At 60.6% G+C, this 25332-nt stretch overlaps 2 protein-coding genes across 3 annotated transcripts; one reads left to right on the top strand and one right to left on the bottom strand.

The window, feature by feature from the left end:
* The first annotated feature begins 4905 nt into the window (after positions 1 to 4905).
* CPLX2 (complexin 2) lies at positions 4906 to 20795 on the top strand. Of its 2 annotated transcripts, XM_064671896.1 has the most exons (5): positions 4906 to 5059; positions 9632 to 9729; positions 18414 to 18521; positions 19008 to 19183; positions 19354 to 20795. In XM_064671896.1, exons 3-5 carry the CDS (start codon positions 18491 to 18493, stop codon positions 19549 to 19551), a joined length of 405 nt encoding a protein of 134 aa, XP_064527966.1. In that variant the 5' UTR covers positions 4906 to 5059; positions 9632 to 9729; positions 18414 to 18490; the 3' UTR covers positions 19552 to 20795. The 2 variants fall into 2 exon arrangements, with proteins under 2 accessions (XP_064527966.1, XP_064527967.1); XM_064671897.1 differs by lacking the exons at positions 4906 to 5059; positions 9632 to 9729 and adding an exon at positions 16231 to 16297.
* A 1056-nt stretch (positions 20796 to 21851) lies between these two features.
* THOC3 (THO complex subunit 3) lies at positions 21852 to 25244 on the bottom strand. Its single transcript, XM_064671893.1, has 6 exons — positions 25062 to 25244; positions 24491 to 24647; positions 23546 to 23750; positions 23063 to 23224; positions 22875 to 22975; positions 21852 to 22570 (listed from the first exon to the last, which is right to left on the bottom strand). The coding sequence occupies exons 1-6, from the start codon at positions 25242 to 25244 to the stop codon at positions 22407 to 22409; spliced, it is 972 nt and encodes a 323-aa protein (XP_064527963.1). The 3' UTR covers positions 21852 to 22406.
* Between the last annotated feature and the right edge of the window lie 88 nt (positions 25245 to 25332).

The following is a 25332-nucleotide window of genomic DNA, read 5'->3' as shown; positions in this document are numbered from 1 at the left end:
TGTGAATGTGCAAGTGCATCTCTTCAATGCTCCTGCTGCCAGGGAAGTTGTTATATGACTTTGCTGGTGGTTTTCCAGATGAAAGGAGGTGAAAATCACCTCCATTAGTTGGCAGAGGCAGGTGGGAGGATCTATGAAGAGAGCACTTTGAGTCTGACTCTGTGCAGGTCCCAGCCCTCTTCCCTGCAAGACCCCCAGGCGTGGGATGGCAGTTTGGGGGCACACAAGATGCTGCTGTGCCACCCCCATAAGGGGACTTGGGACAGGGCTGACACTGCAGTAGTTTGGGTGTGGCTGGGGCACTGCAACCATGAGGGGGGACTACAGCTGGTGACACCCCTGGAACAGGTCCCCTGCACTTCTCTGCTTCCTGTCCCATCAGCACAGTGGGTCCCACCAGCAGCAGCTGCCTCCAAAATAAAGCCACTGCTGCAACACCCCCAAGATGATCCTCCAGGAGTCGGTCTTGGCCACTGCAAAACAGGCAATGAACTCCTGAGGGGGGATGGCACCACTCAGACCCCCAGAACCATGGACCAGACTTCTTGGGGGTTTTTTTCCTACATGTTTAATTCTCTGTTGTGGACTTTCAGGAAGGGACAGTGCAGTCCCCCGGGGCCATAGGAAGGGCTGAGTGCTCTGCTCCTGAGTCCTGACACCCTCTGTGCTTTGAAACTGCCTTCCAAGGAGCTGCTTAGCATTCGGAGCAGGCACCTGTGCCGTTTCAGGGCAAAATCTCTCATTTGCCTTCAAAAACACATCGATCTTCTGCAGTCTGCCATGAAGGGCAGCTCCTGCCCTCCAAAACAGGACAGAGGGCACATGTGGGCCTGGCTTGGCTTTCCCAAATGCAAGTGGGATGAAGGGGCTCCAGTCCATGCTCCATCCTGCAGCAGCACCCTGCTGTCACACCAGAGCCCCTTGCCCATCACTACTCAGCTCTGCAAGCCCCTGGGTTCAAAGGGAAAGGCATCAAACCCTCGATCTCTTCAATTTCCCTTTGGTCTTTTTTTTCCCTTCTCTACTGGAGGAGTTCAGCTCCCAGATACTGCCTGCATATGAGCAGAAAAGAAAATTCTGGGGAATTGCTGCTGTCTCTGGGAAATTCATTGCAGGGGTCTGGGCAGCTGAGCTGATGCTGGTCACTCCCTGCTCTGTGTTTGGCCACTGGTGGGATTGTGGGCAAGCTGCAACCTGGCTGCCACCAGCATCCACCAAGAACCAGCATCTTTTCCCAACAAGCTTTGGTGCCACATGAGAGTTATAGGCTCATCTGCCTAACAGGAATGGCTGATTTATCTGCCTTCCCTCTCCTGATAAAGGCCTGGCTGTGGGCTCACCGAGCGGAGGTGGTAATACTGAAATAGATTCTTTTCTTATACTTCACGTGGGGATTATTATTATGCCTCTGTTGAGTCCCCCCTCTGCTGCCAGCACAGGAAAAACCCCCGCGGTGACACCATCAGCAGCACTGCCACCAGGCAGGATGGGACTGTGTCCCCTGGCACCAGGGGCTTCCCTCTCCCACCCACATATGGTGGGTACATCCTCCTGGGCACCTGTGGTGCCACAGAAAGAGCTGTGGAGCTGAGCATCTCCTCCTGCATTACATGCCAACTGCCATAAAGAGTGAAACCTGTCACTATAGGGAGCAAATTCCCTGCATGCCACAAGCCTAGGAGCTTTGCTCCAAAGTGTTTGCTTATTACTTGTTGCAGCTATCCTAGTGCCAGCATTCCCAGCTAGGGACCAGTGTCCATTATGGTCTCTGTGGCCTCGGCAGCCACCAGCTCCCCAGTGCCCAGTTGTAAAGCCCCAGGCTGCAGCTCTTGGACACTCTAATCCTGAGAATACAAAGGAGAAGCAGGTCCTGCTGCAGCCCACCCATGGCCATCTCCTCCTGGCCTCTCTGGGGAAGTGACAGGACTGGTGGTTCCCATTAGTGAGGTGAAGGGAAGGCTGGGGAGAAAAACGACTATTGATCGTCCCTGTGAGTTCAGCATGAGGCACACAGCCCACGGCTGCGATCGATAGTGCCAGGGAGGCATTTGCTCTTGCTCTCACTGAGAGTCGTGTGTCCATCTGAGGCTCCAGGAGGAAGCCTGTGCTGTGCCATCATTCAGCACAGCTCCTGCACAGGTCTATCCTCCATTGTGCACCCTCCACCAGGTTCTCCAAGCTGGTATTTTCATCCTAGGAGGCAGAAGAAGGGGGATGCTCGCTCGTGCACGGCAGAGGTGAGAAAGTGAAGGAGCCATGCAACGGCTGGAGCCTCTCCATCCCCTCAGTTCCCACCCTGGTGGCATGGTGACAGCCCCAGGGTCTCTCTGCCTGGCAGGGCAGCCCTATGGGTTCCCTTCTCAGTAGAGATGCTCCATACACACAGGCTCCCACCAGAGCCATGCTCCTGTCATGCTTCCCATCCTCAGGAGCTGTCTGCTCTGGTGTTTCACGGGGCGCTCAGCGTGAGATCAAAGATTTCCGTCCCTCCAGAAGAGGATGTCGGCAGGGAAGGCAGAACTACACTTCCCAGAGTGCTCCTGGCACTGCCGGGGGAAAGGCTGAGGGACCCAGACAACAGCTCCTCCCTGCTCCTGTATTATTCTCCCTCTTATTTATTTGTGGGTTTTCTGCACTTAACTGTCTGCCTCGTCCACTTAATTGGGGGATTATTGCCACTACCTGCCCGCCCGCCAGAGCCCAACTCATTACTGGGGCTTATTTATTAGCAGCGAGGCAGCAGAAACGCACCCTGCAGCTCCCTCTTCTCCAGCACAGGCAGCTGGAGGCGATGGAGGAAAGCGAGCGGGAACCAGAATGGGGCCAGAGACAGCGACCACAGTCTGGCTAGGGCCAGGTCAAAACCTCTGCCATGCATGGAGGCATCGCAGCAGCCTCTTGCAGCATCTGGCATCAGCCCGCGACACCTGCTCTTGGCAAAGCACAGAAGGAGCACTGAGAGCCTGGCTGCTCCTTAAAAGTGTTCCCCGAGCTCGGGAAAGGTCAGTCGCACAGCGCTGTCCTTCTGCTCACAGCGAGGGACCCCTCTGTTCAGCACAGAGGCAGCTGAGTGACAGCCACATGGAAGGGCGATGCCATCGGCTCACGGATGCCCACGGCAGGGAGGCAAAGGGGCCAGTGCCTCCCGAGCCCAGGAGAAGCCAGCAGCACCCCAAAGCCCCTTTCCAAACTGCTGCTCCCATTTCTAGGCAGGAGAATCCAGGAAAAATGTGGGACAGCAGGAGAGAGCTGCATATTGAGCGCTTTGATAAATAAAACATGGCGAGAAAGCAATCAGAGCTGCCCACTTGGCTGCAGCAGCTCTGTCTGCGGCGGCTGCATAGGAGGAATTCACAAGAGGTGCCACCCCAGCCGTCAGCCCCGGCGCTGCTCCTCTGCTCACATCCAAGTTTTGCTGCCTCAGCACCGGGGGGGATTGATTTATTCATCAGCTTCTCCATCCTGCAGCAGCCCTGCAAGAAGGAGTGGTGCAGTGAGCTTGAGCTTCTGCATGATGTGAAGAGCAGCACGGGAGGAGCAGGGAGGGATAACCGGAGGTGGCTCCCAGCTGACCTGCATCTGACCCTGCCGTGATGCCTGGTGGAGGAAGGATTCCCCAGGGTGGGAAACGTGAGCAGCAGACTCCCCTGGGGCCACGATGCTGAGCCCTCCTCAGGCACTAAGGCACAGCTGTCTTGCACCCCCTTTTCAGGAGGGAGAGGCAGGACTCCGCTGTTCAGAGGGCGATCAGAGATCCCAATGACCAAACAGATTACAAAAACAAGTTACAATGAGAGGCACAGCCCTCCCAGGAAGCACCAACCCCAAAGCATCCCCAGGGCTCAGTGGGAGCTGTTTTGCACACCCACAAACCCAAAGCAAAATCCAGGGGAAAAAGGGCTTCAGCTGCCTGCCAGGAACATGGGGGCAGCAGCCTGTGGAGAGGGACTGGGCAGGGGAAGGAGGAGCCCCAGCCCCTTAGGCCAGTGGGGATCTTGGAGGCCTCTTGGCCATGCTCTGCACCAAGCCCTGAACCAGAGTTTTGGCTTCTTAAAACCTCTTTGGACAAGTTCTTGCTCTTTGCTCCACTCCTTCTTTCCACCACTCCCTGCCCCACACAACAGCACATGGCCAGCCTGCCCATATCCCCATCCCAGAGCTTTGCAGCCCCCCAGAGCAGCCCCCTCTCCAGCCTCTCCACCCATTCTGCTCCCTCTTGGCTTGCCTGTGAGCCCTGCAGACCCCAGCAGGCTCAGAGCTCTTCATCACCCCATCCTTGGAACACCCTATAAGAGAGCCTGGGCAAGGGCTTTGTCACATGCAACAGGGGTCTCTGATTTGGGGAGCACCACTGGCACCCCAAAACACCCCAAGACTGGCACACCAAGACAGAGGTGATCTGTCTAGAGACCCCTCCTCTGGAGGGACTGGCAGTGCCATGGGAGAAGAATTAACAACTCGGGGGGAGAGAACCACTGGGGCCTGTGGGGAGAGAGAATATTGGAGGGAATTGCTGGATGGGGGGGGGACTGGCAGATCCAGGGGGTCAGGAGGGATGGCCAGGGACTCAGGGAAGTTGCTGGGTACTGGGGAAATGGGTGGCCAAGAAATGGGAGGCATGGTCAGGTACTGGGGGTGGCTGTTATGGGCACTGGAGGTGCAACTGCAGGCACAGGCAGTACTGGGAGGGATGCTACATGCTGGGGGGTGATGCCGGGCGCGGGTGGGCATAGCCAGGTGGCAGGGGGAGATGGTTGAATAGCGGGGGGACACCTCGATACCGGAGGAGCAATTACCGGGTACCGGAGGGGAGCCGCCAAGTACCGCAAGGGACCGCCGGGTACCGGGGCGGAAGGCTGGGCCGGGGGCTGCCGCCCGGGGCGCGGGGCGGTCCGGAGGCGGGCACGGAGGCGGCCCCGCCCGGGAGGCCGTGCGGCGGAGGGGGAGCCAGCACCGGGCCCCCCCTGTACCGCTACGGCTCCCGCCTCCCTTCCGGCGGCGGCTCCTTCCCTGCGCCGGGGGCGGACGGGGCGCACCGGAGCCGCGCCGAGCCAGCCAGGTGGGTGCGGGGCCGGGCCGGGCCGGGCCCACCGTGCCGCAGAGCCCGGGGGGGGCCGGGCACGGGCGCGGGGATCGGCCCGACGAGCCTCCCGGGGCCGCCGGCTTATGTAACGGGGCGGCGGCCGCGGAGCGGCGGGATGCGGCATGCGGGGCGGGATGCGGGGAGGGATGCAGGTGATGCGGGATGGGGGAAAGGATGCAGGTGATGCGGGTGCAAGATGCGGGGCTGAGCGGCGCGCCCCCGGACTGCCCGCCCGCAGATCTGGGGAGGGGGGACGCGCCGGTGTGGAGGGGTTGGGAGCAGAAAGTCTGTCACCCTCGGACTGTGCTTTGCACACCCCCTCTAGCCCCTTCGTGCCTGGCCATCATCCGGCAGGCCCAGAGTGGGGAGTGGACAGGGAGAGGAGGAGACCTGCTCCCCCCGCCATCCCCTGTCTGCACCCGGGAGGCTCCGTGCACCCTTCTGCTCTGGGGAGCTCCTGGTACCTGCCGGGCTCTTCCCATGCCTCCCCAGCACTGGTTCCCTCCTCCATCCTGTTCTCAGCAGCTGAGTCCAGCCACTCGTGGAGCATTTCACCTTCCTCTCTCCAGTCCCCTGGGATTAAACCACTCTCCCCTCTGCACTGTCCCTACGAGGTGCCTCCCAAACCCCACACTCCAGCCCCTCTCCCTGCTGTGCCCCCATCGCCGAGGCTGCAGCACACGGGCAGGTGGCTGCCGTGATCCAGGCCTGGCAGCACACGGTGGCACTGCTGCCCGCATGGCACGAGCGTGACCGGGCAGCTGCTGCCCGAGGCAGGCAGAGTGGTGAGTCAGAGTGGCAAAGCAAGGCTGGCACCTTCACTCAGAACAGGGCTCATGGCTCAGGGCTTCTTCGTGCAACTATCAGTGGCAGCTGCTGGCTGGGGCTGGTGAAGGAATTGTTGACTGGTTAAGGAACTGGAGCTGGCAAAGGAAGCAGAGTGATTCAAGTCAAACTGAGGTGCTGGGTTGGGCAAATAGAGGACAAGGAAGGGCCATGGACTCAGGATGCAGAGGAGTGTCCTCCCTGCCAAACCTGTCCTTGTCTACCTGGTAGACAAGCTCCAGCATGGAAACAGGGAGCTCAGTCCCCATCCAGCAACACTGCTCCTGGTGTCTGACCCTCACTGTCCTGGGGAAACTGGAGACAGATCAGCTGAGACAAATTGGCACAGAAAAATGTCTCAAAAGTCTCCCTTGGCTGGGGGCCAAGTGTTGGTTTCTTCAATTGCCTTGCATGATGACATTAGTATTGAAATGACCCCAACCAGACAGAGCTCAAAACACCTCACAGCACTGGAGGATGATTGTGGTTTACACCTTGGCTCTTCCCTGGGTTTCTGCACAGCCCACTGGGCCTGGAGCTGATTGTGAGGAGCTGTATCAGGAGCCAAGGGGAGCCACGTTGAGTTGCTCAGAATGGTTTAAGCACCAGCACCAAGAGGTCCCAGGGCAGGTCTGGTACTGTGGGAAAACCCTCTGGGGAAGAGACAGTGACCACTGGCAGTGTGGCACATCTCTATTTTTGCCACTGGGCACCACTGTGCCCCCATGGCCCAGAGCTTGAGAGGTCTGGTATGGCAGGTGGGCATGGTCACTACAGCCCAGGCTGCTGCCTCTTCCACCAGCACTGAGCCCAAGCCCTCGGGCATCATGCACTGCCCCAACAGCCAGGGCTGGACCCAAAACAGGACCTTCCCAGCAGCCAGAGGATCTCTGCTCTCACTCGCAGCCTCTGTGTGTTCCTGGCCAGACCTTCCCATTTGTTCTTATGCCAGAATCATCCTCGAGTTTAAATGATCCTTCTCCCTCCCCGGTGTTTACTCGCCGGGTGTATTTATAGAGAGCAATCAGGCCTGCTCAGCCAGGGTAAACAAGCTGTGCTCCTGCGGGCTGCTCTCGCGTGAGCGCTCTCTGCTCACTCGTCCCAGGAGCTTTCCTCTCTGCCTCTCCTGGTCCCATGGAGCCTTCCTGGCTGCAGAGACCCAGACCATCTTCCTCATTCAGCTGTGGGCTCTCCAAGCCGTGCCCCCAGGCACCAGTGTCTCACTAGGTCACCCAGTACTTCACCAGGAGCCACTGTCACTTTTACGGTGTTGTTCTGCACTACAGGTCCCTGCTCTTCCTGTGCACAGCCAGGCCATCATGTCCATCCCTCCCTAGCTGGTGTCACCAGCTCCTGCTGTGACACTCACCAGAGGCTCAGAAACATTATTGGTCCCAGTCAAATCCCAGAGCCCCATGACAATGTGACCCAGACTTGCCCTGTCCTGTGGCAAGATGAAGTGTGCAAGAGGCATTGAGGTGTTCGAGGCTAAGGATCTGCTTTTTGAAGGCAAGGCAGGTCAGCTCAGGTACAGCCGGAGGCTCTGGGGGCTGCCCAGTGCAGTGTGACACCCCAATTCCTTTGCATCCCTGCGTGAGGGCCGGGACAGTGCACTGCTGGCAGATACTTTCCCCAAGCATCGCGAGTCTGAGCCTTCCTTCTCACCTGGTGCTCAGACACGAAGCTGATGCCAGACTCAAGACAGGTCCCAAGAGCATCTCCCTTAGGCAGTGGAAGTGCTTTGAGATGCGTGCCCTGAGTTTGTCAGCCTGTGCACCCCACTGCTCCCCTTCCCCAGCCCACCCTCCTTCCAGACATTTGGACAAGCTCAGCTGTTCAAGCAGGGTGCCGAGAGCTGGAGGTGCCAAAGCACAAGAGCTGTGGACTCACTAATAGTCTCATCTTGAGCATTAAGTTTTCCCTGGATACTGTCTTGTGTTCAGACCTCAACTAGATCAAAACAACCCTGCCAGCTCCTGGGGGCACCTCTATCCCTGGAGGTGGGGGTGTTCTGGCACATCACCCTGCTCTTCTCTTCCCTGTCCTCTGTGTTTGGCTGCGGTTGGTGTCTGGTTGCTTGGACAGACAGACAGATTGAGCTAGTGCAGCTGTCCAGGTGAGATGCATCTTTGTGGTACTGGGAGGCTCTGCCTATTGTAAAGGAGGAAAAAAACGACTTTGGTCTGGCTCAAATAAAAAATACCCTACAGGGATTGGAGCAGAACCTCCCAGGACTCTCTGCATCCTCTCAAGTACCTGGACAGGGGGTCCCTACTCTTTCCACCCTCTGGGTTTTCATCAAATATCTCCTGATTTGCTACCCCGGGCCATGGCCAGCAGAGCCAAATTGATTCTGTTCCAGCCCAGCTGTCTCCTTGGCACTGGGCTGTCTGGAAACTAGACGCCCCCAGGCGCACATCCCTGCAGCACTCTGCAGCCCGTGTTACCCCGCTCCAGAGCCTTCCTATATCCCAAAGGAGGCAGCAGTTGTCCCCAGCAAAGGTCACCTTCATGCTGCTTCTGAGCCCTTTCCAGGCTGAGCTTTTAGCACTGCATTTCCCAGGGAAGCAGTTGCCATTCTGGGGTCTCCTTGGGGGTCTCACTGGGGATCCTTTGCCTCTTTCCTATAGCCAACCTTACCAAACCCTGTTCCCAGGGGCTGTCAGTGTCTCCTACTCCTGGGGTTGGAATGAGACATCCCTATTCTGTAATGCTTTTTAAAATGCAGGCTCCATCCTTCCCAGTCCCTGCTCTTCCACAGCATCGGTGTTTGCCTTTGTTTCCCCCAACTCCCCTGGGTCATATATTTATCTCCAATTTGCCAAAGCCTCCCTCCTTTCCGCTGGTGGAGGAAAAGCCTTTGCTTGAAGTCAGGATGAATGTGTAACTTCCCCAGGAATCTGCTCCTCGAGTCACAGAGCAGAAATCACACTCATGACACCCATCACGGTGACACCAGTCAGCCACACCACAGGGACAGACCACCCCAGAAACTGCCAGCATGGCACCCAGCACCCTGGTACCCGGGTCTCTGCACAGCCCCTTCCCAGGCCAGCATCCCCCAGGAGCACTCCCCGCATCTCCCCAGGCATCACAGGGGGATTTCAAGGACATTCAAGGAAGGGACAAGATCCCCAGACAGAAGTTTCCTGTGGTCCAGCAGAAGTGGGGAGCCCAGAGCGGCGTCAGGCTTTCTTCGATCGTCGAGTCTGAGCAGGGCTTTTGTTTGGCGGCTTGTTTTAACTTGCCATTATGTTCTCCAAAGAACAAATGTGCAAGCTAAGGATGGCAGAGTTAATGTGAAATTTTAAAACCCTCAAAGAGTTGAGAGCTCTCTAAATTTTTAATGAAGGCATCCAAAGTGCCAGGTACCTGCAGAGATACCCAGGAGCCCTCTGCCAGCAGCAGAGTGGGTGTCCCTGATTTAGGACAGGACCAAAGACCCTGAAAAGCTGCCACCTCCTGCAGCCTGTCACCCTCTGCACACCCCGCTGTGCTCCTATATGCAGAGAAATGGTGGCTCTTGGCAGCAGGTTGCTCCCATCCTTGGAGGTTGAGATGTGGGGAGTACGCAGACCCACCCTGGGCCCCCGGGTGGCAGAAAGGGCAGCAGGCAGTGGTGTGCTCTGTCCATCACCCATCAAGTGTATCCATTTTGTCAACGCCATCCATTCCTGGAGCCCCTCCATGGTGCTAATCTTCTCACTGTCTGTGTCTCTGCAGGCCCTGCTCTCCCTGCGATGCTCACCCACCCCCACAAGGTCTCTGTCCCCCTGCGTTAGGTGCCAAAGCAGCAGACACCTGGTGCTTCACACACCAAGGTAGGCAGTGCCGTGGCTCTTGGGGGGCTGTGGGAACATCTCACTCCCCATGTTATGGGGGATGGATGGGGGGTGCAGAGGTACCACCTGGGGCCACCTCAGCAGAGCCAGTAGTGTCACACAAGATAGGAGGGGGGGTGTCTATCGTGGGCATCCTTGTGACACCTTAGTGCAGGGCAAGAGGCACCTGGACCGGCTCAAGACCAGGCAGAGACCACAGGAGTAAAGACCAGCTCAGATTCTGGACAGATGCTCGGCACAGTCCCGCCTGGGGACCATGGCAAGTGACAGTGACTGTGGAGCTGGCACAGGGACAGGAGGTTTTTTTCTTTCTTCTCCTTTTTTTTTTTTTCTTTTGAAAGCCCCCAGATGGGAAAGGTACGAGCCAAACCCCACTGAAAGCAGCCAAGAATGAATTTTCTGGCCCGAGCCCCAGCAGCTCTTGGAGCGTTGCCGTGCCCGTCCGGCGTCACGCCACAGCGGAAACCCCGAGCGCAGGCAGGCTGGGGGAGGTCTCAGATGGGGTGGGCAGCGAGACCCTCACCCATCCCAGCTGCTCCCTGATGTGGGGATCTCACCCCTCCCAATGTCCCAGTGTCCCAAGTCAGGGGGTGAATGTAGGCTCATCCTGCTCCCACCGAGCTGCAACTTGGCTGGAGCCCAGGCACCCAGATGTCCCCCTCCACACTGCCATGGAGCCCCCCACCGTGCAGCCATCTGCTGCTGTTGGAGGACAGGGTGTCCCTGGTGTGGTGCCCCTCATCCAGCTCTGTTGCCCAGGGCATGGGGCATCTCATCTCCTAAACCTCCCCTCCCATGGGGGGTTTAGGATGAGCCCTTCTCCCACAGAAGGCAGATGCTCTCCCAAAGCTAGGCTGGGAATTTGGGTAGAGCAGGGCCAGCCATGATGACATCCCTGCTCCTTTCATCCTCCCATTCCCCAGCCTTGGTGGTACAGAGAGGGGCTAAAGCACCCCAGTCTCTGCCCTCAACTCAGGAGCCCCAAAGAGCTTTCAGGATCCAAAATCCATGTCAGCATGAGGCTGAACCACAGGGGAACAGTGCCCAGGGTCTCATTTTTTAGGATGTTTCAGCTGGAGGGTGGACAAGATGGGGGTTTCCACTGCTCTGCTGTGACCTGGATGCCCAGCCTTGAGACAATTGTGCCCTTGTCCTTCACACCTTTTTTCTGTCAGGGAAATGAGGGTGGGTATAACCACTCTGAGGCTTTCTGTGGGGAGCAGGTGCCCAAATCCCATCCTGACACAGAGCCAGGAAGAGGATCCTTGGTCATCCACTCCCCACACATCATGACCACCTCGGTCATCGGTGCCTGCACAGGCCCTGCATGTCCCTGCCAGAGCAGCAAGGCTGGAAATCAGTATGTACACAGGCTAGGGAAGTGGGGAGGCAGTGCAGGGGCTCAGGGGGGCTTTTGTCTGCTCTCCAAGCAGTGTGTGGTGTGCTGCACCCAGCTCTGCTCTGCACTGGCCCCTGCAGAGCTGCGGGAGTGCGTGCCTGCCATAAATATTGATGGGGTGGACTCGATGCAATTGTGCCTTTGTATGGGCGATTGGGATGTAAATGCTGTACCTGCTGTGTGGGCAGGGGAAGGCGTAGGTGATAGCACTGAGGCTGAATGCATAGTGGCTTTTCTACAGGGAGGTGGTATCCATCCTGTGTGTGGTAGGGGGTTGAAAGCTGCCAGGCGAGTAAGCCCAGGGGTCATAAACCTGTTTGGGGAACTGGCCAGGCCTGCAGGGAGACTAAATCTTCTGGCTGAGACTGCAGCGAGCCACCGCATCTCCCACAGCCTGTCCCTGCACAGCCACACCAGGATAAACAGCGAGGGGCTGCAGTGCCTCTGTTTAATAATGCATGGCACAGAGGCACCGGACACACGCCGGGAGTCGGGAGCTGTGGGGATGAGGAGTCACCACTGCAGCACTCAGGTAGCAGGGTCCATCCCAGCATCCCCCAGCACTCACATGTCCATCCCGGCATCCCCCAGCGCTCATGGGACATGGACTCCTTGGGGCTCTGGGTGGCCTTGAGACTGGGACTGGGTGAGCAGAGCTCCGTGTCACAGGGCACAGAACAGCGGTGGCAAAGCCAAGGTGCTCAGCCGTGCAGTGGCTGATATCCCAGCAGCAGTGGATGCTTCTTAGCTGGAGCCTGGAGCTGGCTCCCTGTCCCCTTGGGCACTCTCACTGGGAGATTCAGCCCCTTCATCACTCTCTCACACAGATGTAGGTGTAGATGGTCTTTTTGGGGAGCTCTGAAGTAGCACAGCACTGGGAGCACCCCTCTCTCTCCAGCATCCTCCTGGGACACCGCCATGCTGGGAAGAGCTGGAAGCTGTTGGCTTGGTCCTCTCCTCTCCCCATCCCTCCATCAGCCACAGCCTTCCTGGCTCGCACGCTGCTGTTGCCATGCCTGGGACGAGCAGGTGTGTGTGTGCTGGGGCCCTGCAGGCACCAGTTCACAACCAGCTCCTGTGAATGGCCCCGGGGACGTTCCTCATTGCGTGCGGTGCCATGATCCGGCCCCATCGACCATCTGCTGCGGCAGCTCCCCACCACCCACTCACTCCCCAGCCCACACTGCGCCCCGTGGCACAGACCCAGGCAGGGACGAGCTGGGGGTGCCCCACAAGGAGGGGGCAGACAAGTCTTCCTGTGGGATGGCGATGGAGTTGTGGTAGCAATGCAGACAGGTCCGCAGCACTGATGCCGACAGGGCTGTGGTATTAATGCAGACGGACCCGTGAGGTGATGCAGGAGAGCAGGAAGAGCTGCAGTGTCAGCCTGAAGCCCCTCTGGCTGCAAGGGTGCAGTGCTGTGCCCATACAGAGCAGGGTATGGGGAGGGCAGCAGGAGCCTCCCCCAGCCAGTCAGCAAAGCCTAGAACCAGGGAGACCCTCAGGACATGGGGCCAGCAGAAGTTGTCCTGTGAGGATGGCTTTGGCCCGTTTGCTTTGTCCCTCTCTGATCAGCCCAGGGTCCCTGCCACCCCCAGTCTTTTTCCAACAGTGCAGCTCCCACAGTCAGGAGCATCACAGTGGAGCCAGGATTTAGCCATGGCAAGAGCCCACCTTCGTCCCTGCCAGCCCCAGGGCTCATGGTGAGCTCCCAGCCAGCCCCACAGTGAGACCAACATTCACACCCCGTGTTTGCTGTGGGTGTGATAACAGGTGAGTGGGTGCTGGGGGGGCACCCACATGTGCTGAGGGGGCTGTGACTTGCTGCAGAGGCAGAGCAGTCGCCCCAGCATCCCCAGGGGCTGAGCGCTGGAGGCTCCAAGCACCTCATACTCGCCCTGAACACAGCATAAGGGTCCCCGTGGCGAGGGTACCCCTCACCTCGCACAGTGTCACCAGCAGGAGGGACGGCAGGGGCAGCAGGGGCTGTCCCTGCAGTCTGTTCTCAGCTGCTGCACTGGAGGGTCCATCTCCAGACTGACGCTTCAGCACACTGGTGCCTGTCCCTGTCCCCGCCCGGTGCCAGCCCCAAGGGGCCAGGGCTGCTCTTCAGAGGCTGCAGCTGCTGCATGTTTCGTGCTGCCTCTTCCCCTTCTCCCCGCTGCTGTTTTTGTTTTGTTTAAGAGGCTGGGTTACGAATTTTAAACAGGCTCCTGAAAAACCCAATTACCTCCAGAAGACAACCTGATAAAAGCTGCCTAAGTGGCACTGTGGAAATCGCCTTGTGCAGCAGCTGAGGGAAAACCAACATAACAAAGCCTTTGGAAATGGAGTTAACCACTTTTAATCCCTTGGTGCGATGAGAAGGACCAATAATTATTTTCTGCATAGTTGGGGGGGCAGGGGGATAAGTGAAATAACTGCCCTATGCTAATGGGTGGCAGCAGGCTGGGCTGGCAGTGCTGCAGGGATGGGTGCAGGTATTCAGGCACCTGCTTCCCTCTGCCCGGGAGCTTTGCCCAGAGGCTGTGACCTTGCAGAGTCCCTGTCTGGCTGTGGGAGCTGGGGACAATGCTGATGGGCAGGTGCCACTCAGGCGTTGCTGGCGGCGGATGCTGTGGGCGATGTGACGGCACCAGCCAGCCCCATGCCCTTTCCCTGGGCGCCAGCGTGGAGCCGAGCAAGGCAGTGCCAGGGCCCTGGCTCCTGCACTAGCTCCACCCCTGCTGTGCTGCCCCCGTGAGCCGGCACAGAGGCAACTTGTAGGACTTGTCAGTGCTGAGAGCTTCCTCCTCCATTTGGCCACGGTGCCGCCCTGTCCCTCCCATCCTTCCCTGTCCCTTCTCTTCCTGCCTCCCCAGGCAGCTCCAGGCAGTCACCCAGCAGGTGACACTGCCCAGGATGATACCAGGGAACAGCTGGCCTAAAGAGTGCTTGTGCTGGGCACAAGCACCCCAAACACTGGCCAAAGGCAGCTCAGCTCTGAGACTATGGGGGTCCCATGGGGCCATTCCTGTCCCAGGAGCAGGGGTGTCTGCAGGGGTATGAGGGGCAGGAGGATGGAGGCGATGCCCAGGGCTGGTGACAAGCCCCTGGCTGCTCTTCCCATGGGAGCCCAGCCAGCAGGGCAGAGTTGGGTGCCTGCCAGCCCGTCGGCTGCGGTTGCGCCGCCGGCACCGGCAGCTGGAGTGCCGGGGCGTTTGGCCTCAGCTCACATGAGCCTCGTGCTTCCCGCAGCAGCAGGGACGGGGGCTGCTTCGCCCACCTCCCCCTGGCCACCCTGCACCCCACGTGGGGCTAATGCTTGGGGACAGCACTCCAGGACACTGACTCCCAAGGAGGGCAAGCCCAACAGCACTGGACACTGGCACAAGGGATGTCCCTGTCAGCGTGGTCACAGCTCATACTGGGAGCAGTCCTCAGGCACACTGGGAGCTGCTGGGGGAGGATGTGCTTAATGAGTCGAGGCATCTCCAAAGATTGAAAGACTCAGGGACCCATCCCAGGAACAAAGGGAGGCGTTTGTCAGGCGCTGAGAGACGGGCTCGTTAATTCCTCCTGGCTGTCACACTTATCTGTAATGAATTTGTGCTCCGCTGTATTATTTTTAATACAATAGGAGCGGTGCCGCCCGCCCACCGCCCGGCTGCCGGGAGCGCTGACGTCAACACCCGGAGCAGGGCTGCCGCAGGACGGATGGATGGACAGACGGACGGGCCAAGCACAGGCCTGTCTTGCCGCCCACATGCCTGTCCCACCAGCTGCCAGCGGGCAGAGCGGGGCTGGGCACAAGGGCAGGAGGCATTTTTACTTTGGAGGTGGAAAGAGGAGTTGTTGGCCGATGCCAGGCTGAGGGCTCGGAGCTGATGGAGATTTGCTACGCCAGGGGGTATTTTTGGGAGCAGTGAGAGGGGGTGAACAAGAAGGCCAAGTCCTTGGTGTGTTGTCCCTGTGCTGAGACTTGCCCGTGGCAGCTGCCATGCATCGAGGCAGGAGCACAGGGTGCACACAAACGGATCTGTCAGTGCTGCATCCCTGTGGAGGTGGCGCTTGCACGCCAGTTTTGGGCCCCCCAGCTGCAGGATGGCTCCCCACTGCTGCCCCACATCCTGCATCGCTCTCGACCTCCCTGCAGCAGCCCTGGCAGTGCCCAGCAGCACCAGGAGCATCTCCACAACCCACACTACTGTGCTTGCGGGGGCAGCTGCAGCCTGTCCCAGCTCCCCACACCCTCCCAGGTGTAGGGGTAGGGGGTCCCTGAAAGGACCCCACACTCAGATCCTCTCCAGCACTCTTCTGGGCCCCTGAAGGGCTGCTGCTCCAGAGCCTCACCATTAAACATCAGTTATCCCAAAGCCCGGCTCCAAGCACCACTAATCTCATTTGCACAGGGCTCGTCTTGTCTTTAATAACTCAGGGCTGGATTAATTAGGAGGCACCGGCTGCCCCTCTGCAGGGTGAGCACACACCGACCCTGTGCATCGGGATGAGGGTGGGAGATCTGTCCCGCAGTGCGGGGGAGGGAACACAGGAGGGGCTGCAAGAGACTGTCTCCCTTCAGGCAGGTGCAGGGGGGCCAGGCAGGGAGGTGCCCCCCATTTCCTGGACGGGAACCCCGTTCTGAATTGGGTCCTGGGCTCTGTGGGCATCACAGCCTCGATGCCATAGCGAAGGGGAGGGGGGCACGAAGTGATTTATCAAGGACTTTGTTTAAACTCCCGCAGCCATCCCACACCCCTGCAGAGGGGACCGGGTTGCTTTGGGTCGGGGTGCCGAGTGAGGGAGCAAGGAGGTGCGGGACTGGGGGGCAGCTCCGGCTGATTATTGAATGCCTCGTCTCTCCCGCTAATTACCGGGGCGGTGAATCATTAACCCCGCGCAGGAGACTCTCGCCCCGTCCCTCCGCCGCGGGAGCGCGGGGTGGTGACCAGCGTGGGGGGCCTGTCCACATCCTGCGGGGCTTCCCGGGACGTTTCCCTGGGGGTCGTGCGGCGTTTCCCGGGGGGGTCCCGCATCCCCCCGCCCCCGCGGGGGGCCGGTCCGTCGCTCCGGGCGGGCCCACGCGTGCCGCCGGGGGCGGGAGGGGGCCGGGCCGCGGCGGGGCGGGGCGGGGCGGAGCGGCGGCAGCGGCGAGCGGCGGCGGAGCCGGTGAGTGCCGGTGCTGAAGGGACAGCGCCGCCGCTGCGGCACCGGGCGGCCCCGGGCGGCGGGCGGGGCCCCGCGCCGCAGACATCGGGATGGGATGGGGTGGGGAGGGGGGTCCCCGCGGCACCGCGTCCCCTGCGCGACCCCCGCCCCCAGCGCGGTTCCCGCCCTCCCCGTGTCCCCGCTCCCCCCGTCCGCGGTGTCCCCTGCGCCCCCCGTGCGTGTCCCCCGGATCTCGGGTTCCCCCCGCGTCTTCCCTGTACCTGCGCCCTGTCGCGGAGCCCCACCAGGGTCCCGCACCCCGCTGCGGTCCCGGTGTCTCCCGCATGCCGGGTGTCCGCTACGTCCCGTGTCTCCGCTGTCCCCCGCCTTCCCGGCGCCCCCCCCCCCGCGTCGCTGCAGCCCGTGCGGTGTCCCCACACGGGTGTCACTGGTGTCCCGGTCCCTGCCGGTGTGCCCTGCGTCTGCTGTGTTTTCCCCGTGTTGCCCTTTTCCCTGCACCCCGCGATGTCCCCCACATACCCCGCTATCGCTGCACGACCCCCCGCCAGGCGGCCCCGGTGTTCCGATGCCCCCCGTGTCCCCTGCACCTTCCCTACGGCCCCGGTTTCCCGATGCTTCCCAGTGTTCCCTCATCCCTGGTGGCCCCTGAGCCCCCCACTGCGGTCCCGGGGCTCAGCACTGTGCTGCCTGGAGAAGCACCCTCCACCCCTTAGCCGCGGGGTGCCCCAGCGCTGGCAGCAACAAACTTCCCAGGGTCACAGCTCCTGGAGACCCTCCAGGCCCCTGGGGTCCCGGGGATCTGGGGTGGGGTAACTGCGATTCTGCGGCACTCTCTGGGCACATGCACACACACACATGCACACACACACACACACGCACACACACACACGCACAGAGAGAGAGAGAGCAAACTGCACCCCCAGTATCTGAGCACAGCCTGCAGCCCCCCACTCACACGGGGCACGTGGGGGGCATGGGCACCCCCACGGGCAACCCCCACACACACACCCCGCCTGTAATCCCCCACATGCGCGCACACACGGAGCACGCAAGCAGCCTGCAACACCCCCACACGTACACACACGCGACACAGTCTGCAAATTTGTGTGCACAGACCCCGTGCAGCCTGCAAACCCACGGACCTGCACAAACAGCCCCACACACACACACTAACACAGCCTGCAACACCCCCCCAGTGTGCAAACACACACACACAGAGCAAAAACACACAGCACACAGACACAACCCGCAAACCTGCATGCACACACATCCGCAGAGCCCGCAAACCCCAACACTCGCACACGCACAAAGCTTGAAAACAGGCTGCAAGCCTGCACATCGTGGGGGCACGCGCAGCTTGCAGCCCCACAAACTTATCACGCGTGTGTGCACACACACCCCATGCAAACACAGCCTGCAGCCACCCGCAAACACACCGCTTGAGCAAACATAACCTGCACGCCTGCACAGAGCTCACGCACAAGCACACGAAGATACGGCATGCACCCGCTCCGTCCTGCACACGCAGTGCCCCTGCATGGTGTCACCCATCTGCAGCACCCGCATGGATCACACAGACAGTGACAGGCTGCTGCTTGCAATCCCTGCAGCCCCCAAACATCGCCACAACCTGCCACCAACCCTCTGCAGAGCACTCACATTGCGATAGACGCGCGCACACGCAGCATCCCATGTCTGGCTGCGCCACGCTGGCATCCCCAGGCAGGGGCTGTCATCCCCTCCCCCAAAGCAGGGGCACACGGTGGATAGTGGTGTGGTGGGTCCCCATCCCACCAGCCCTCAGGCAGCACCCCTGGCTCCTGCTGCCACACCAAGGGCAGTGGTGAGGTGGAACATCCCTCTGGAATCCCTGTCTTGGTCCCTCCATAGGTCCTCAAGGCCAGCAGGGATGTGAGGAGGGGGCTGAAGGAAACAGACACAGCACACCCTCTGCCTGCAGACCCCAGAAACTCCCTCTGTCCATCCTGGAAGGCATTCGGGGCTGGAGATGCAGAGGGTGTAAAGTGCAGCCCCAGGAACCATCCCATTCCTTGCGCCTGGGCGGTAGGGACCATGGGCATGGTGTCCCCAATGCTGTCCCTCTCTGCCCACACAGGTGGCCCAGGTCAGCAAGCCCGGACAGCAGTGGATGAGCGCTGGGCACTGGCCTAGCCACACGCACACATCGGCACCATGGACTTTGTCATGAAGCAAGCACTGGGCGGTGAGTGGGTGCTGTTCCCCCTCAGAGTCCCCTCTCCGGGAGTGGTGCTGGCCTGACACCCTGGGACCACAGTGGGAGGGACATGGCAGGGGGATAGAGTCACACAGAGAGCCACCGGCAGTGGGGAGCTGCTGCTGAAGCCCTCTGGGGTTCCTGTTCCCAGCACCGTCAGCAGCTGGCTGGGGAATCCTGGCTCTCCTGCCGCTAAGTGGGATTCCCCGGCAGGTCCCCTGGGTGCCGAAGGAGCTGCCGGCGTCTCCTCCGGCTGACGCTGAACCAGGGCAGCGCAGCCAGCCCGTGGCACTCCCCATCCCCACAGCCTCCAGAGCCTGTCTGCAGCCCACTTTGGCATCGGTGGCCCTGGGGATGTCCCAGGTTGTCCTTGTCAGGGGGGCTCCTTGCCCTGCCTGCCGCTGCAGGGCTTCAACAGCCAGTGCTGAGCTGCAGCACCCTTGGGGACCAGCTAATGCTCTTGTGATGCCACAGGGGCCACCAAGGACATGGGAAAGATGCTGGGGGGCGAGGAGGAGAAGGACCCTGATGCGCAGAAGAAGGAGGAGGAGAGGCAGGAGGCTCTGCGCCAGCAGGAAGAGGAGCGGAAAGCCAAGCACGCCCGCATGGAAGCCGAACGGGAGAAAGTCCGGCAGCAGATCCGTGACAAGGTGGGCACATGCTTCTCCTGCACCCACCCCTGCTCCTGGCACCCGAGGTGGGGCTGGGACAGGGAGCTGGCATGGTTGGGAGGAGGGTGGCCCAAGGCAGTGGTGATGGGCACGGGCACAGTGCAGGCAGTGCCCTGTGCCTGCCCTGCTGAGGGTCTGTGTCCTCTCAGTACGGGCTGAAGAAGAAGGAGGAGAAGGAAGCAGAGGAGAAAGCTGCCCTGGAGCAGCCGTGTGAGGGCAGCCTGACGCGCCCCAAGAAGGCGATCCCAGCAGGCTGCGGGGATGAGGAGGAAGAGGAGGAGGAGAGCATCCTGGACACCGTCCTCAAGTACCTGCCCGGCCCGCTGCAGGATATGTTCAAGAAGTAACAGCACTGTCAACCCTGCCATAGGGTGCTGGGGCATGGGCGCCCTCTCCCCTACGACCCCTCCATCAGCTCCCTTGGCCCCGGAGAGGGGGTCCCCACACCCCCTCCCATCCCCTCCTGCCCTGTCCCCTGACCAGACCAAAAGCCCGCCCCGTCCCGTCCAGGCAGGGCCCCCCCCACCACGCCAAAGGGGAGCAGCCCTGGCCGGACAGGGCGAACCGGGACCAAATGCACTGATGTAACCTCGTGGTGGGCTGGGGGCACCCAGGCCCTACCGGCCTCCCCGGGGTGGCTCCTTGTGCCCCCTGCCCTGCTCCTGCCCTCCCAGGGGACCGCAGCAGGCCTTTGCTCGCCTGCCCTCGTTCCCAACACTGCCATCCCCCTGCCCCGTCCCGCCCCGGGCCAAGCCCAAAGCACAAAGCCAGGCGCCCTGCCCGCAGCTCCCCCATCCCCAGTCGTCGGGCACGGGGGTCCCCCGGGGCTGCCCGGTGTGCCCCTGCATCGGGGGGTTGGAGGGGACCCCCCTCCCCGCATCTCTGGCCCCATAGTTAAAGCCATATCAGTTAGACTGCAATACTTCAGCACCGGGAGGAGCGGGCGCCGCGCTCCGCCAACCGTGTACAAAGGCACGTGCGGGGCAGGGCCCCCCCTGCCCCGTCCCCCCGTCCCCGCCGCTCGCTCGTCTGTGTCTTGGCCCCGCTGGCCCCCGTCCTCGCATTAGTGTCTCTGTGCCAGGGTGTGCTCCGTCGCTCCATGCGTCCTCGTGTCCGCTGCTCAGACTCCCACCCCCGAGCCCCCACTGTCCCAAGGGGCCACCCGCGGCGCTGAGCCGAGATCCCCCCGCCGCGCTGCCGGGACCCCCACTCTGCCCCCTGCAATAAAGCCAGCGCAGGGCCGAGGGCTGCCGGGCCAGTCCAGGGCTGGGAGTGCCTGGCTGCCCCCCACCTGACGCTGGACACACGGGTCCCCGGGCCTGGGAAGGGATCCCTGGGCAAGCGCCCCAGGATGTCCCAGGAGCTGCTGCTTGTACCCCAACGGGGGGAGGCAGGGGCACACCCTCATCCCAGCCCCTCCCTTGCCACACCGTGCTCCCCCCTCCCCGTGCTTCCTCAGCCACGGCCCCCAGCCGCCCACCAGGGCCCTTCAGGGAGGTGGCGGGCAGCTCGGGGCCCCACAGACATGCTGTGACCATCCTGCTCGAACTAGTCTTTGACAAACTAATAAAATAAAGGGATTTGTACATTGCTCCAGCCTCTTCTCATCCATTGCTTCCCTGGGTCCCCATGTCAGCTCCCTCTCCCCACCAACCCCAGGGCTGACACCTGGCAGCTCATCACATATGGTAAGGCCACAGGGCCCACCCTTGGCAGCACCCAAGCCAGGCCACAGGTGTAGGGAGTGACCACATGTGGCTCCCAGAGTCCTGCTCAGTCCTGCTGCTCCCCACTCTGCAGGTGTCATCTCTGGGGATGGGGACAAGGCAAAAGGGACAGGTGCTGGTGGACCCATGTCCCATAGACATGGGACTGACCCAGGGACTTCCTTCACTGAATGACAGGGGATACCCTGGGGTACAAGGGCTGTTTCTGGTGGGTCACAGCCTTCTGTCCCCTAATAGACGGGCCTGAGGCTATGGGCATAGGGCACCTCCTGTCCCAGCAGCGAGGCAAAGGCCCTGGCAGTGCCCAGGCTTGGCACAGCCCTGGAGGCCTCAGCCTGCAGCCAGCCTCAGCCATCATTTGCCATCATTTACCACCAAAGAGCTCCACTGTTACCCAGGCGCCATCAGCAGAGCAGTCACCCGGAAAAGCTTCTGTCAGACTAAAATATGAAGGTGGAAAACGGTAGAGATCTTGCAGACAAGGTCTCCACTGCAGGCAGACTGTTCCCTGTGATGGCACAGAGGGGGAGAAATCCCCACAGCCCTCCCTGGGGAGGCAGTGTCTGTCACCCCTGCAGGGGTGCGAGGAAGGGCTCTGCCCGGGGCTGGTGGCCGTGGCGTGGGACCAGCAGCGTGCTCCGCACATGCGGTGCTGCCGGGCAGGGCCCTGCAGGTGTCCCCCCACATCCCCTGAGCAGTGTCCCCGCTGTCATCTGTCGCCAGTGTGGGGGCACAGCGCCCTCTGGTGTGGTGACAGCACAGGACAGGGAGAGCGGGGACAGGCAATGGGGACAAGGGGGACAGTCCCTCGACAGATCCCTCAGCCAGGGCCTTGCCATGGCCAAGAGAAGGAGCCAGGGGAAGGGAGAGCAACTCAACAACCCACTTCTCCCCCCTGCAAGGAGCTACAGACGCCTTCGTTAAGGAAGAGAATTTATCAAAATTAGAAAAAAACAGGTATTAAAAAAACTCAGCCCCAGCTGGGGAAACGTCTCCCATCTTGCATCCCTTCACCATCCCCTCACTGCCCCAGCACAGGGAAGGGACATGGTATGTCTGGGAAGAAAAGGGGCAGGCTGTGCTCCCAGGGCTGCCCTCGCCACCAGGCTGTTGGGGACAAGGGGACAGTCACATAGCTTATCACTGCTGTGGAGACTGGTCAGAGGGCAGCTCCTCTCATGGAAGGCCCCTCAGCAGCCACCTCCAGCAACTGATTTTCTTTGGCCACTTGCCTTTGGAACAAGCTCCCCATGCTCCAGAGAGGAGGCGGCAGAGGGGGGGCCTGCCAGCACCCCCATCATCCCCATCACACAGCTGCCTATTTACAAATGCTCCCAAGAGCAGGATGCACTGAGCCAAGCCCGAGGTCACAGCCCTGCCAGGCTGCCAAGGAGGGGAGCCAACTCCTTGCCCCATCTACACTAAGCTCCCACTCCCAAGAGCAGGCAGGTGTTGCCTCCCCAGGTGCAGCTTCATCAGGAGTCATTGGGGAGCCCGAAGAGCTTGACGGTGCCAGCCTCCCGGCTGCTGTCGTATTTGCCATCTTTATCATCACAGGCGAAGGCCAGCAGTGGCCTCTTCGGGTGCCAGGCCACTGTGAAGGTAGGGGACTCACACTGCACCTCCCAGAGCTTCTCTCCTGCATGGAAAAGGGGCTGTGTCAGCCTGGAAAGCCTCCACTGCTCGCTGCCCAAGTGCCAAGCACCTGCTTCTTCTCTCCGGCACTACTGCTGCTCCAGCGCCTTTTAATCACCCAGTGACAAGGCTCAGACATGGCAAGCATGTCTGCCACCGACTAACGAGGCAAAGGCTCCCCCTCATGGCGCTCTGCTCTTCACAGCAAAGCTCTTCCTTAGCAGACAGATTCACCCAGTGCCCTCCCAGCTCCACCAGCACTTCTCCATCTGATCCCTCCTTGCTGTTCCCCAAGAAAAAACCCTTACCTGTCTCCACTTCGGCAATGTCAATGAAGTGATCTTCTGATGCTGACGCCAGCATCTTCCCATCATGGCTAAAGCTCAGTGTCCGCACGGGCCAGTCAAGCCTGCAGCAACCAAGGGGAGCAGACAGTGAGCCAACCACACATGGTCCCCAGAGAGGGGGCAAACAGCTTTGGGACAGCTCTACCTACCTGGAGAAGCACCTCACACATACCAGCTCATCCACATCCCAAAGGCTGACTAAGGCATCGGCACTGCCCGTGGCAAAATACTTCCCCATGGGATCAAACTTGATGCAGATGCAGTTGGAAGGATGGGCGTTGATGGACTGGATGGGTTTCAGCTCTGGGTAGCTGTGGAGGTGAAGGGAGAGGACAGGGAGCAGTGAGAGGAGCACAGGGATTGTCTGAAGCAGGGCAGGCACAAGGCACACCAGGACTGGGAGCAAACCCAGCCAGGGTAGGAAACACTAAGTGTCCAGTGAATGAGGTGAAGCATCAGGGTCCCTCTCAGGGAGCCCAGCCCAGAACTGGGGCAACCTCAGCTCCATTCCCACCAGAGGGCTGGGGATCACTAATTTGTGGGATTCCAGTCCCCCAAAAGCAGCCAAGGCACTTGCAGCCTGACTGCAGTCAGCCCAGCCACTCAGCCCACCTGCAGCCACGGGCACCTACCTGAGGATGTTGATGCAGCCATTCCCGTTGGTGAGGAAGAACATGTTGTTGTCATTGTTCCAGGAGATCTCGTTCACCTCAAACTTGAACTGTTCCTCAGCTTTGGAGCGATGCGTCTTGGCGTCAATGAAGGTGACCACATCATCCTTGTTCCCCACAGCGATGGTCTGTCCATCGGGGCTCCAGCAGATGTTGATGTTCTCACCTGAAGGGACAGAAAGGCAGCAGGTCCCATTTCCACTCCAAACCATTCCCAGATAAGAAAGACTGCCAGGCCTGCAGTGTAACACACAAACCCTGCATGGCAGCTGTCCAGCAAATACAGACAGTTATTGAAAATAAAACTTATGAGAAGTACAGCTTCAAAACAGTAGGACCACATCTCATTTCAGCCAAGATGGGGCCACAGTAATCACCACACAAGGTCAACCCAAAGATCCTCTAGATCCAGTGATCTTTGAGATCCAGAAAAAGCAGAAGCCAACAACAAATACCTTTAAATGAGGATAAAAACAAGGCAAGTTGCAGTTATGCTATCTTACAATGCCATTTCGAACCCCAACAACTCAAAATTTGATATTTCCAAGGGCAGAGGTGGTATCTGGGTTAGGCAGTGCACGAACTCAAATAGTTGTTTTTCTGAATCCACACAAACTTTTACTTCCATCATGGCTCCCTGTAAACATGCTTTTTCCACAGTCTCCAGCCTCACAGCCCACAGACTCCAGAAACAAGTACACAGAACATTTTAATGGCCAGCACCGTATTACAGGAGTTTCTCCATTCCCTGCTCCGCAGTAAATAAGCCCTTATATGATGACTGCAACCCAAAGATAAAGCAGCCAGCAAAGGGTCCAAAGCTCTGTGCCGCTGTGGGTGGGTCCCACACAGCTGAGGTCCTGCCGGGACCCTCCTGGGAAGCCCCCTGGGAAGGCAGGGGCTCACCTTTGGTGTTGACAGTGGCAATGCACTTGGTGGTGCGGACGTCCCAGATGCGGATGGTTTTGTCCCCGGACGCTGTGACAAAGAGGTCAGGGTTGCTGGGGTGCCAGCAGAGCTGATCCACGCTGTCTCCGTGGCCCCGATAGTTGTTCTCCTTCACCTGGGGGGAGAGGACAGCCGTCAGCGTGAGGATGCGCCTGGCTCTGCTCCCGCTCCTGCCCCACATCCCAGCACACTGCATCCCCGTCGGGATGGGGCGGGAACCCAGCCCGGAGCGCCACCGCCAACCCGGCCACGCTCCTGCCCACGGCCGGCCGGGATGGAGGAGGCCCCGCGCCTTCTTCGCCAGGCACCAGCTCCATTCCCGCTCCAGCTCCATTCCCGGCTCCCTGCCACCGGCCGGCGGGGCCTCCTGGCGATGCTCCTGTTCCGGCGCACACCGAGTACCCGGTACTGACCACCGGGACCCACCCCCCGGCTCGACACACCTGCCCAAGCACCCGGGCCCAGGGTGCCCAAGGGCTCCTGGTACCGACCCGCCCGGCACCGCCCGCCCGTTGCCGACGGATCTCACCAGCCGGTCCTTCTCGAGCAGGAAGACGCTGGCGGTCTTGTCGAAGGAGCCGGAGGCGAGGCGGCGGCCGCAGCAGCTCCAGGCCACCGAGTGCACCTTGGCGCCGTGCGCGGGGAACTCGCGGCTCCGCGTGTTGGCGCGGAACAGCTCCTGCATGGCCTGCACGTACGGGGACACCGCCATGGCGGGGCCGGCACCGCGCCCCGCCCCGGCGCCCGACGGCACTTCCGCCACCACCCCGCGCCTGGCGCGTCTCCACGGGCGGGGCGGA

This window comes from Pseudopipra pipra, chromosome 15 (genome assembly GCF_036250125.1).
Source record: "Pseudopipra pipra isolate bDixPip1 chromosome 15, bDixPip1.hap1, whole genome shotgun sequence".
Classification (NCBI taxonomy): Eukaryota; Metazoa; Chordata; class Aves; order Passeriformes; family Pipridae; genus Pseudopipra; species Pseudopipra pipra.
Note: the sequence above shows the minus strand (reverse complement) of the source record. Positions and strands in the feature narration are given on the sequence as shown.

Coding starts and splice junctions, on each gene's coding strand:
- CPLX2 (XM_064671896.1), top strand. CDS start 18,491: ATGGACTTTGTCATGAAGCAAGCACTGGGCG. Junction 18,522..19,007: donor CATGAAGCAAGCACTGGGCG/GTGAGTGGGTGC, acceptor GTGATGCCACAG/GGGCCACCAAGGACATGGGA. Junction 19,184..19,353: donor GGCAGCAGATCCGTGACAAG/GTGGGCACATGC, acceptor GTGTCCTCTCAG/TACGGGCTGAAGAAGAAGGA.
- THOC3 (XM_064671893.1), bottom strand. CDS start 25,244: ATGGCGGTGTCCCCGTACGTGCAGGCCATGCAGGAGCTGTTCCGCGCC. Junction 24,648..25,061: donor TGCTCGAGAAGGACCGGCTG/GTGAGATCCGTC, acceptor CTCTCCCCCCAG/GTGAAGGAGAACAACTATCG. Junction 23,225..23,545: donor GGCTGCATCAACATCCTCAG/GTAGGTGCCCGT, acceptor TCACCTCCACAG/CTACCCAGAGCTGAAACCCA.